This window comes from Equus quagga, chromosome 10 (genome assembly GCF_021613505.1).
Source record: "Equus quagga isolate Etosha38 chromosome 10, UCLA_HA_Equagga_1.0, whole genome shotgun sequence".
Taxonomy (NCBI): Eukaryota; Metazoa; Chordata; class Mammalia; order Perissodactyla; family Equidae; genus Equus; species Equus quagga.
In genome coordinates this window covers 88,989,296-89,003,012 of record NC_060276.1, presented here as the reverse complement: position 1 = coordinate 89,003,012, position 13,717 = coordinate 88,989,296, and the positions used below count along the sequence as shown (strand labels likewise).

Below are 13,717 nucleotides of genomic sequence, written 5' to 3'. Positions count from 1 at the left end.
ACATATAATCCTCTTACACATGATGATCTTTCAAATAATTGAAGATAGCCATTATGTTCTACCACGGGCTTCTGCTCCGAGGACTCTTTTAGCAGAAAAAGAAAACCAATAGATTATTGGGTAACTGAAGCCTCAGGCTTTTCAATAGCTCTTCCATGCAAGTGGCCTTCAAACTGGGAGTAGCCAAAGTCCTTCCAGGGGATAGGTGAATTAGGATATTTTTAAGGCAATCAATGTCTCTATCTTCATCTGCCATAATCGAGTCTGTCAGAAAATAAGTCTGTGGTCTGCTGATTTTCCTTTTACACCTCCATTCATATGAACCCATCTGAAAAGACAAACTGCTCACCCATCCTGAAAAGCCTGCCTAGCTTCCAAGAGACAACTGGGGAATACAAAGCTCCTGAGGGAGGGAGAGACCCTTGAGAGCAAAGCAGAGAGCTCTGGAAAGAAAGGGAAGAGCCACCTTATTTCTTCCAAACAATATATTCATGGCAAAGCCTTATCTATTTTAGAATTAGAAATCAATAGTAAGAGGATTGCCACAGGGATGCCTATTAACACGAATTTTACTTGAAAAATGAAGTCCGATTTTTTTTTCTGACAGAAAGCGAGTCTGATTTGCCTGACTGGTTTGACAGTGATGACTAGCTCTGCCATTCAGGTCACATAGCAGACATTTTCCATAAACTGAATGAGATAAAGGTGCAGCTCTACAGTTTTGAAGAAAATATTTTTAGAAATATATAAAACACTTAAAATTACATCCTCACAATAGAAGTTTTTATATATCAACTTAAAAATATGTGAGGTGGTACACAGTTTTCAGAATTCTTCTAGTAGGTTTGCCAACAAAGATTCTGAAGGCTGTGACTCTATGACAGAATTTCTAGGCTCCTTCCCACTGTGGTTATCCCCTCTGGAAGTGCGCCAGCATCCTGCTTACTATGAACACTCCAAGAAGAATGAGCAGTGCACAATACAGTGGGAGTGTGGCTTGGTTCTGAATACTATATACTTATAATTAATATAGCTGAAGGTTCTATTTAAAGCTTTTTAAGGTATTGCAACAACTAACTAAAACGTTTACATCTTTTTCACATAAGCAATTACAACTAAGCTCACAGTGATCTTGCACTTATATATTTGAATGAATGAGTTTATATTAACTGATCTTAAATTTCACCTTGTTTCAGCTCCTTTGCTACAAACTGGTAAAATATTTAAAAAATTTGATCTAGATATTCAATGTATTAGCTAGTCCTCCGTGGGGAGCAGTTTCTGCCATGGCTCCCAGTGATCACCACCTCCTGGTATTCGTACCCTTGCGTAATCCCCTCACCTTGGGTGTAGGCTGGATCTAGTGACATTTCTAACTAAGAGAAGATGGCAGAAGTGATAGTGTGTGACTTCTGAGATTAGGTGACAAGACTGACTTTCGTCTTGTTTGTACTCTTGCCCTCCTACTTGCTCACTCTCCAGCTGCCATGTTGTGAGCTGCTCTATGAAGAGGCCCAGTGACAAGGAACCTAAGGAGGCCTCTAGCCAACAGCTCATGAGGAACTAAGGCCCTCAGTTGGCTTATTGCCAACAACCATGTGAGTGAGCTTGGAAAAAAATTTATCCCCAATGGAGCCTTAAAATGACTTGAGGACCAGCCAACGTCTTGATTACCACATTGTAAGAGACCTAATCAAAGTCTCTGATTAAAATTTTGAAGAGAACAGGATGCCATCCCATAAAGCTTTATACAATCTCTTTGGACACAATCATCCAACCAACTATGAAACTACCCAGTTATATTATCTTATATCACTTTTGTCAATCTTACTGACAAAAATTCTGTGAGAAACATGTCAAGTGGTTTATTGAAATCAAGATACACTGTTATCTATAGAATTTCCTTCATATGCCAATATGGTGATTATATCAAAAGAGGAAGGTAAGTCTGTTATAGTTTTCAGTTGCCACAGAGGCTTGCTACATGGAGGCCTCTACTCTCATCCCACTCCTCTTCACTAAGACTCCTGTGGTCAGAAGTTTATATTTTGGGGCCTCCTATCCCTCTGAACTCTATGTCCTTTTACAGCCTCTTCTCTGAAGTATGCTAAAAATGCGAGGGTAACTAAGCAGGCCCAACTTTTGCTTCTTGAGCCGCTGTGAACCTCAAGATGAGATAATCTTTTTATTCTTGCTCCTTTAGGTCTTTCTAAACAGATGAGTTCACAACTATTGTTAAATATTAGGAGAAAAGGTTAGCGTTACCCAAAAAACATCATTGCTTAAAACTTTAACCCTTAAGAAAATAAAATGTACACTCACAATTCAAAAACCATGTAAAGCATTCCATCTGAGCTATATGTCTCCAATAATTCTACAATGTGGGGATGTTTCAGCATATGACAGATACTGGCTTCCCGCTTTAGATCTGAAAAACAAACACATGACATACTTTGTTAGGTAGGAACAAAAGACAACCAGAGTGAATGATGAATGAATGGATGTGATCTATGGTAACATGAAGACTTCTCTAACTAAAGAGATGAAATCCCCCATTTAGGCAAAGCTCAACTTTTTACCCTTTAAAATCTTTGACAATATAACTTTTCATATTTTTTGCCAGCTTAAATCTATATATATTATAGTCAGCTCTTATTAATAAGAAATATAAACAGCACAAATAAATACTGCCCGCAAACTCTTATAATCAAGTTTCAAAATTTTTAACTTTCTTGATTTGCTAATAAGTAACTCAATTTGCTGTTTTGAATTTTACCTCTTTTTCTAAGTTTTCCCTAGATTGGATAAGAATATGTTATCTATTCTTTAGCCTAAAGTCCAGCATTTATAGACACATATCAAGGAACTTATATGGAACGGGGGCAAAAAAAAAAAATAGTATGGTTTAATCAGAAAAGGCACTACTCCCAGCGTCAAAGTCAGAAATTTTTTTACCTCATCTACAAGATGTGTTAGATAATTCATGACACTACCTATAGTGTTATTTTGAAGAACAAATTCAGATAATGTTTGTAAGACTAGTGTGTAAGTTATATAATACTATTTGGAGAATAAAACTGTTAATATCATCACTGTCATTATCACTGTCACCATCATCACACGAAAACAGTTTGGGCACAGGTATCAGTTGCCATGTGTGCATGGAACAAGATAATTAAAGCCTCCCTGTGTTAATAGCGCTGGAGTTTTTGCCTTTTCGCTGATGAATAAAATCCAATGTGAAGTTTTTTTTATTTGGAAGTAGAAGGAAGACAGGTAAAGAAGAACCAAGGCTAAGGATGTACTGCACAAAGCAAAAGAGATAACATCATCTCCTCTCTGATTTATTAACTCAACTTAGTCTTGTCAACAAGAACAATGGCTGCAGATGGAACCATAGAAGACTTACATAAGGGTGGAATGAAGAAAAGAAGTCAGTAAATTAGACAAAAGAGAAGCCACCAGAAAAGGAAGAATCAATAATACGATATTAAGAAAGTCGAGGGAATTAAGGCATGAGTACTTGGAGAAGGCTGAGAAAAGGCTGTACGATTCAGCCAGATAAGACCGTTAGCACCCTGGGCAACATCAAGTTCTGTGGAAAGGTTAAGTTTGAAGTTAGTATGCAGGAGACAATTACGTAAGAACAAATTTAAATCTATCATGTCTCTCACTGGGCTAAGGACTTAATATGATCATTGTCGTTTACTGTCTTAACACCCAGTGAAGTAGGGATTTTACAGATGAGGAAACTGAGGCTTAGAAACGTGTTCACGATCACATAGCTATCAGAAGGGGGTAGGTTTGAGCCCTGGCCTGTCCAACTCTCAAGTCAGCAGTCCTGCTACGATGCCATGCCGGTTTAGACATGATCCAAGAATCTGGCAGTAGGAAAGGAACAGCAGGGTCAAACAAGGTTTGATTTGTTTGTCTGTTTTTGCTGTTGTTTTAAAGGGAATGTTCTGTGTGTTTCTAAGTGGCAGTGACGAAAAACCCACAGGATCTGGGGTGGGAAAACTTGGTGCCAGTCCTGCCTCTGTCACTGCTACTTGCCAGCCGACTGCTAACCTCTACAAATGCCTTCCTTACTGCTAACGAAATGGGGAAGGCAACAGATGATGCAGGACTGCACTGTCGACGAAACCAACTGCAGAGGGCAAGGGGAAGATTCAGATGAGAAAATGGATGTGACAGGACTGTGAGGAATGCAGCACTGTGGGGCTGAGGTGGCTCAGTGTTCACTGTAAAGGAAGAGATCAGAGGCACAGCTAAGATGGTCTCCGTCTCCAAAAGTGGCTGGAAAGGTCCTGCAGGAGAAGAGAGGTGTGAATCAGGTGTGCGTTTTGTGCTGGGAAGTCATAACTATGAGGAAGGATTTTGACAAGAGTGCTGGAGAGCCAGGCTGTAGCCAGACAACATAAATCAGATGCCTGCACAGTTTTTTCTCTCCCTTCAAGAATGTTTTGCCTCTTGATTCTGTGAAAAGCTTAAGAGTTTTATTACCCATTTTTATGTTTCTCTCTAGCTGCCCATTTTATTAGAAGTCACCCTTTTCATACGTTCTGTTTTTACCTGTTTCTCTCTTTCCATTTCTTTCTATTCTGATAAAAAAGGCCTAATTTAACTCAACGCTCTGACATCAGAGTCAAGAGCAGAGATTTAGTGTTTGCCACCACAAAAACTGGTCTTTCCTCCTGTTTTCAGTTTACTATTTTTTTTGCTCCTTTCATGTAACTACAGTGTGTTTCAATCCCCATATTCACATTTGCCACGTGCCACACCTGTTATACTGAAAGACTCTAAGTAGAAATGGATATTCTAAAGACGTCTCCATCTGACCTGCAAATTTTTGCTTGGTATATGGCCGAACAAGCTCCTGGTCTAGTCTATTGCTTACCCACCCTCAAAATGAAGGCAGAATTGCCAGGGACCCTGCCTTCAAAGATTAAAACAATTTAAATATTTGATCTGACATTTCAGGGACTAAAAGTCGAACACTGATTGAATAGCACAAAACTAACAACATACAAACATATTTGAAATTATAAGGGCAATGATGTAAACAATGGCTTAAATCTAGGATAATTGTGGCACCATTTTCCATAATTCAAATATCAATTAAATGGGTGTATTAAATAGCCCAAATTGAAAATCACATTTAAAAAACACAAATGCATTATACAAGCACTCAAACTATAGATTCCGGGAATGTTAAACTCAAAATGTTTGTTTTTAGATGTGAATGTGAATTAAAGATGTATGTATTAAGTGCTATTAATTTCTTGATATAACAAACTAAAAATAGTATTTCCCTACAAATCAACTCATGAAGCAGAGTGGGAAGGAATTCAAAAGTAGGTGATAATAATATGATCTGAAGTTGTGATTATCTGACTGCTTAGAGATACTAGCACAAAACATTCCTGTGAGTGGCCTGACCCAGTTACCATGGCTCTTTTGAAGTGCTGCTTTGTCTGTATTAAGCGGTAACTGGTAACTCTCTACATTGTTTCTTGTACTTTTTAATTTTGTAATTTCTCAGAGAACTTTTAAAAGATTTTTAAAATAATCTATTTCTATGTTTAGTGCCCTTATATTTATATGCCAATATTTAATCAACATATTTCCCTTTAACAGGGGCACTAGTAATATGGAAAGTAATTTTATTTTCTGACCAAAATTTGAGACACACTTAAATCAACCTGTTATATGGCTTGAGAACTACTACTAGTTTCCTAAGAAGTTTGGGCCATCCAGGAACAGTAAAGCAACTGTGCCCTCCAGGGTTTGCCTATCAGTCTGTCCCTCAAATAAGGCAGAGTTAGGGAAGCTGTTTCAGGTGGTCTGTTTTAAACAGAATTTTCCGGGAAAGTATTTACTACTCATTTTACTACTCGTTGTTCTTGTAATAGAAAAATTCTTCATACTATCTTTAAAAGTCGGATGCCACTTTCAGAGTGCCACAACTCTGCAGCAAGCTAAGTTGACCGTGGGTCAAAAGTAATTTGGGTATTTACAAATATGACTGAAGAAAAGAATGATTTCTGACATTCTTAGCATTAGAGTAGCAATCTCAACCTCAATATGTGAACTTAAAAGATCCAAATTTAAGAGTTAGCTTGCCCAGAACCATTGAATAAGGATTTAGATCAACACTGTCCAAAAGAAATATAATACAAGCCATATATATAATTTAAAATTTTTCAGTTGCTACATTATAAAGTAAAAAGAAACAGGTGAAATTTAACATATTTTATGCAATCCGATACATCCAAAGTATTATTATTGCAAAATATAATCATATTAAAAATTATTAATGAAATATGCTACATTCTTTTTTTGTACTAAGTCTTTGAGATCCAGTGTGTTTTATACTTATAGCACATCTCAATTTAGACGAGTCATATTTCAAGTGCTCAACAGCCACGTGTGGCTAGTGGCTACCAAACTGGAATGCTGCAACTCTAGATAAAATGACTTGCTTTAATTCTTATCCTCTCCCAAGTGGGAGTTCTTCTGTATTTCTTACACAGATATTTGTAAAGTCACTCAGTCATTCAAAAAAGAATCTAAACTCAAAGAGATGTGTTTCTAAAAACCATTTCCATAGAAGGAAATCACAGCTTCTTTTAATAATTCAAATCCATCCCTTAATAACTAACTGCAATTTCTTCACTACCGTTAATCTAAATCCTTCATTTGTTCAGGGTTTTTTTTTTTTTTTGAGGAAGGTTAGCCCTGAGCTAACATCTGCTGCCAATCCTCCTCTTTCTGCTGAGGAAGACTGGCCCTGAGCTAACATCCGTGCCCATCTTCCACCACTTTATATGTGGGACGCCTGCCACCGCATGGCTTGACAAGCAGTGCGTAGGTCTGCACCTGGGATCTGAACTGGTGGACCACAGGCTGCAGAAGCGGAACGTGCAAACTTAAACCACTGGGCTGGCCCCTGTTCAGTAGTTTTTGATTAGTTTATCTTGCTTAATCTACCAAACACGCAAAGAGTAGCCAATATCCACTGTATAGTAGCCCTCTGTACTCTTCAAAATTTATTGAATGACCTTAGACTATGCAGCGCAACATGTGAGAGTTTACTATGTAACATTTGAGATTTTAAGTGCCCCTATATAAGTCCTCATTTAATCATTATAATAATCCTGCAAGATAAATATATCTATTCTCACTTTACAGAGAAAGAAGTTGAGGCCCTAGGTTCAGTGAGATAAATAAGTTGTCGAAATCTCACAACTAATAAGTAGAGGAAGCAGGACTAACAATCGAAGTCTAGCGCTCTTTACGTCACACCACAATGGCTCCTGGGACTGCACGGCTTTTATATGTGCCCTTAAGACCCAATCACACAACAGTGCTAACGTGGTAACACTGACTTGGGTGACGAGCTATCAAGACTGCTACAGAAGCAGTTTATTTGAGCTACACTGACGATCAGAAACTAGACACTGATCTTTTCATGATAAACACATAAGTATTCTCATTCATTTCCAAACAATTTCCAAGTTCTGTTAGAAACTCAATAGTTAACAAAATTCACTAAGAGCCGACTCAGGCTCCAGATGCACATAAAGAATATTCTAATCTAGTCATAGAAATAATTAGGACAAGTATTAATGTGTTCATTTGAATCAATTAATAACAAAATAAGTAAAAACAAGGGAGGAATTGTACCTTCTAGAAATGTTTAAAATATTGTATTTCTAGATTTACCATGTATCAAATATCTTAATAATGGTCATTCAGATATTTGAGAAAAACTCTAATAGTGGAACTTTATTTGTTTTGGATTTCAGTCACTTTTGCCTTTTCCTTATATCCATGTATTAACATCTTTCTATTTTATTATTTGAGTCCAAAACAGATTTTCACCAAATTCAAGGTTGAGTAACTCCTTGAATAGAAGACCTTCAGAGTTACATTTTCTGAGAGACAAATAATTTGGTTTCTTTTTAACCTAATGTTGGCTCTTATCCACAAATGACTTTTTAAGCAAATGCTCTTCTCTGGAGGACATCTTAACACCTCAGAAGATAAATGTTAGTTAAGATCATTGACCTGGTCACCTGTAATTTTATTAATATCTAATCAGTAAGCTCAATGATTTATGGTACTTCAATATTGGTTAGGAATGACCTGGAGGTTTTAAATGTAAGTCCCTAGAAAATAAATGGCACTTTAGATAATTATTCACCAAACTCATCCTAATGAAGAGTGAAAGGGAAGACAAGTAGTTCACATAGAAATTGGTATTATATTTTACAGCTGATAGTTGTTTACAAATATAGGGTTGAATTTAGTTTAAATCTGGTATTCAACTCGACAGGCTGCTTAATATATTCATCACATTTATCAGAACTGAAAATTCTTCGGGAAATATATTACCAAACCCCCTTAATTTGTAAATGCTTAATACAGTTAAGATTGATTTCTAACTGATACTTTTGCCTATTTAAGAAAAAATTTTACATTAATCGAACATTCTCAATTAATGGTACACTGCTTCCTTTCTTTATTCACCTGACAGGTGATGTCTTAGACCATAGGATTAAAGAAATATGGGCAAGAATTCAAAGAAATGAAAAGCTGTTTGGATTTCTTTTTGTCTGTGAAAAAAGATAATAAAATGCATAGGGTGGTAGTGAAATGTCTAAAAGATCAAAGAAATAATGAGTTTGCAGTTAACCCAGATTGGTGTGTGGGCCTGTCTGGGCCTCTGGTCATCCACTAGTTGAGAAGGTGAACTTTCCTGATTTATAGGAAGATAGCTTCATTAAAGCCAACCTGACCTGTGTTATTGCCAAAGGCAGCTGAGATCTTTAGTCTTCAAAGTGGTTATTAGATAAAGGTGGAACTCAGCAACAGAATTTGACTTTGCTACTGTAATCCTTCCAAGGTTCTGCTTGGATCCTTTTCTTAAAATGTCATATGGTCGTTAATTTTCAGTACACCAAGGAAAATTGTTGAGTCAATAATGACTTTCATTTACTTATTTGTTATTAATATTGATTCAAATGAACACATTAATACTTGTCCTAATTATTTCTATGACTAGATTAGAATATTCTTTATGTGCATCTGGAGCCTGAGTCAGCTCTTAGTGAATTTTGTTAACTATTGAGTTTCTAACAGAACTTGGAAATTGTTTGGAAATGAATGAGAATACTTATGTGTTTATCATGAAAAGATCAGTGTCTAGTTTCTGATCATCAGTGTAGCTCAAATAAACCGCTTCTGCAGCAGTCTTGATAGCTCGTCACCCAAGCCATTCCATTTCAAAATGGTACTCCTAACTTTACAGAATTAGAGAAATACCAGTCTATATTTCACTTACTTTTCAATATGAAAGACTTAAAAAACATACATGTTGGGAGCATGAAGGAACTTTGTGGGATGACAGAGTATACATACTTACTGAAAATCATTAGACTGTACACTTACATGGATTCATTTTATTGTGCAAAAATTTTTATTCAATAAAGTTTAAAAAGAAAAACATTGCAATCAGACAGGAATTCAACTAATATGTCTAAGTCAAAAAATGTTATTCACATACCTGTATTTTACACTGTCCTAATTATGTTATCTATATTTACCTTCTATTTTTATTTACTTAGTGATAGCTGAGGAGTTCAACAAAGATATGTGGCAGGATAGGCTTCCTTACCTCCCACTTCCCCCCACACCTTCTTCCTCCAGGATGAGGCCAGCCCAGAAAATACTGCCAGGAGGACCAAAATTCTCCCCAGAAAGCAATTTATAGTCTGTTTTAACATATAAATAAAAGAATGATTGAGGCCGAGATTTTTTTATGGCATTGTGAAATAATTATCAAAGTTTTCTTTTTTTTTAAATAATATGGGTTTCCCCATTGAGCAGTAGATTCATTTTCTCAACAAATTTCATAAAAACACTAAAAAACAAATTTAGAGTAAAAAATAAGTACCAATATGTGACATTTATTTTGAAAAGGATCAACAAAAACAATAAGCTAATTGTTTTGATAAATAACAACTTAAAATCAGGGATTATGGATAATCCTGCAGACTCATGGCCTCAACCACCAAATTATTTCTGTATTTTATTTTGTTGGTCTGCTAAAACCCAGATTTGTATGAATAGCTGCAAATGACTAACAGGTGTGTGTAACTTAAATAGCTAGCCTTATAGTCTTAATTTCTTAAAAAGTGAGCAAGAAGCTTCAAAGAGTAGTAGCAGAAATTTTTTGTTTCAAAGTGGAATCACTGGCTGGTTCAAAGTGGCAGAAAGGAGACGATACTTTTTATACACAATGAAACTCCAGGCTAAGGGAAACATAGGCAGTTCTGGAAAGGCCATATCTTTCCTTTTTAAAATAAAATTTTAAGTAAATAATATATTGCCTTCCCCTTAGAATAAACTGTCATCATTTAATCTTTTCTATAAAACCAGGAGGTAGCATAACTAAGTGATTTTTAACTCATCATTTGATAGATCTGTTAATGTGATAGATACTCTGCCCCAGAAGATTTTGCAGTAAGATTTAAGGGAAGCACAAAAGCTTAAGAAACTGATCTAGATACTGCTGTCCAAGGATCAAGAGCATGAGAGATAATCACCTAACCCATCTCCTGGAGGCCACAGGAGCACCTGTTGAGACTGGAAAGTCATAGAAGCTAGCGACTCCCTGTATACCTAAATAACGGGCACAATTTGAGGAGAACCATGACTTACATAAAAAACGTTAAGTATATCCCCTATATCATTTTAGCCTCTGCGCCAAACCTAGCACTTTATTGTGTGAAATGCATGAAACCACCATAAACTATGCTTTTCTTCTTTTTATTTTTGGAAAAATTACAAAAAATTCCCTTGGAGACATTCCATGTGGCTCAATTTCCTGTTTCCCATCTTGATATCGAAATAATATGAATTCCTTACTTATTAGAGTATAATGTTCACATACATAAAATAAACATATTTTCTATTTATGCTAAGGGTCTTCCTTATTTGTTGTGGGTTGAATGCCAGAATATACAATTTTCTTACTCTTTAAAGAATGTACATTTATAATCAACCTGCATTCTTCCTTGACCTTTTTCTCAATAGCTCTTTTGCCATTTCATCAAACTTGGAACATAAGCTTCCTTAAAACCTGAGATAGAAGCAGAGGCTTCCAGCATCTGATTCACACACAGTTAAGTGCAATCCTAGCAAGGCAGGATGCTCAGAGCCAGTAAAAACAAGTAGAAGGAAGGCAGGCAGGGCCTTAATCCCTCTTCACTTAAGAATCATTTGTCACTTAGTAGTAACAAAAGGCCTAATTCACGTCTCAAAATTATGGGAAACAAATACAATCAATACCTTTTAGTCATTCCAGATAATGGCTTATTTCATACAAGTGACTCTTCCAGAAAGGTTACCAACTCATCCTGGTTTGCCCAGGACTTTCCAGTTGTAGCACTTAAAATTCTATATCCTAAGAACCTGCCCTGGGTCCCAGACAAACCAGAATGGTTGGTCACCCTATTTCCACAGAGCTGGCACTTATCTTTTCAAATGCTAACACTCTTCTGCAGGGAGATAGTTATGATATAACACAGTCATGTACCACATAAGGACGTTTCAGTCAACAAAGAACCTCATATATGATGGTGGTCCCATAATATCAGTACCATATAGCCTAGATACGTAGTAGGCTATACCGTCTAGGTTTGTGTAAGTACTGTAGGGGAGGAAGAAACTTTCCTTTACCTTCTAGGTTCTTCGGGCTGGTCTAAGAATTAAATTGACTTGAGAGAGATTAGCAGGAGAAAAACAAACAAAAGTTTAATAACATGTATACATGGGAGAAACCCAGGAAAACCAAGTAACTCGCCAAAATGGCTGAAGCCCTCACCTTAAGCACCATCCTCAGCTACAGACAAAAGAAGATGTTGGGGGTGGGGAGAGTCAGGGACTTCAAAAGGAAAGAAGGCAATTCACAGGTAGGGAAAAAGGAGCAAACATTTGGAAAACAAGCATTTGTTTGGTCACACAGAAAGAGAAGAACACAGAGGGGAGCCCAACAAACAGGCTTTTCTAGGTTCCTCCCTGTCTACCATCTGGTTCATGTTGTGCTAAGGTGATAGCTCACTTCCTGAGACAGGTTTTTTTTAATATGAATTCTTCTAGGCAGTTAAGGGGGAGGTAACAAGAAAAACTTTCTGAGTCTTTTTTCTCTTAAAAGTAATCAGCCTAAAATAATCCTCACGTTAAAGAGATACATTTTGGGGTGGCAAATTTTGTTCCCCTTCAGTACACTCTATGATGTTCGCACAAAGACAAAATCGCCTAACAACGCATTTCTCAGATCATACCCCTGTCGTTAAGCAATGCATGGCTGTAGATAGAGCAACAGATTTGTAGTCAAAAGACATGTCTTTAAGTCTTGTCTCCATCACTTAGTAGCTGTATATACTTGAACATCAGTGTCCTTATCTATAAAATGGAAAGAGAAGAGAACAGCTCCCACACTGGGTTGTAGTTAGCCCTGGATGGTTAATAAAAGTACATGAAAGTGCTTGCTATGGTGCATGACACAGAGCATGTGCACAGGAACTTTTGCTTCCTTTCTCTTTGACCATTTTTGGTGGAAATAATTTTTTCCTACCTTTACCAAATGTCAGTCAAACCAAGTTTGATGACAAGAAATTGGCAATGTCAACATCCAATTACTAAACCACACTGCTATATGGTTCTAAACCTACTTTTACTTTGCAGTTTTTCATCTACAGTTTTTTGGGAAATCATGTAATATAGCTCATAAAGAACTGAATCTGAAGGTGACTATAGGATTCTTTGGAAAACAAAGTAAAAACAGGTGTACTTGACGTGTCTAACAATAAGGACACTGGTAAACAACAACAACAAAAACAGAATCCATGTAGCTGCATGTGTGTGGCCTACTGACTACCAGCATCAGTGTTCTTCCAGATGGCCCTTGGAGTCATCCTCACACCAACTACTAATTCTCCTCCACTTCCTATATGCAGGTGCCAAAACCTGTCATTCTATTTCTGCAATACCTGTCAAAACAATCTACTCCTTACTGTACTTACCCTAGTTTCAACCCTCGTGGATTCTTGTCTGGATCATAGCAAAGATCTCTTAATGAGTTTCTTTGCCTCCAGTTCCTTCTTTTATTCCACTGATTAAATTGTCATCATAGTTTTTACTCTAAAACAGGAATTATCATATTACTCCAAAAACCTTCATTGCTCCCCATTCCATACACCAAGACATATAATCCCTCAGCTCAGCTTGGAAAGCCTTCCAAAAATGATTTTAAGTCGAACAACTTAACGGGGATCCACAGAGCTATTTAGCAACATAAATGGAAACAGAACCTAGCTCTCCTGCTTCTTAATCAAGCAGTTTAGGTTTGCTTTCTTCTTCTTCTTCTTTTGGATGTTACACATACTACACTCCTTTCCATGTTCCTCCATCACCCTCCCTGACCCCCATCCTGAACTACCTGCAGCTTCTGCAACCTCCCCTACCCATGCTCTCTATGCTCCTGAAAATGCTGCTCCCTCTGTTTGACACTCCATGCGCTTCCTTCTCTGCTGGTAAACCCCAACTGTTCATCCAAATTCCACTCACACTTTGCCTCAAAGTTCTCCTTAACAGTCTCCCCCGCTGAGGTAGGCATGCCCCGCTGTGATCTAACAACCCCCCCCCCCCC

The 13,717-nt window shown here is 37.1% G+C and overlaps 1 protein-coding gene across 4 annotated transcripts in view; it reads right to left on the bottom strand.

Annotated features, from left to right (window-relative positions):
- Positions 1 to 13,717, bottom strand: part of CASK (calcium/calmodulin dependent serine protein kinase) — a 368,709-nt gene that overhangs the window by 225,042 nt on the left and 129,950 nt on the right. For all 4 annotated transcript variants that reach the window (XM_046673193.1, XM_046673194.1, XM_046673195.1 and 1 more), the window contains exon 3: positions 2,323 to 2,428. In XM_046673193.1, the coding sequence (XP_046529149.1) occupies positions 2,323 to 2,428 (106 nt within the window). The remainder of the gene's footprint in view (positions 1 to 2,322; positions 2,429 to 13,717) is intronic.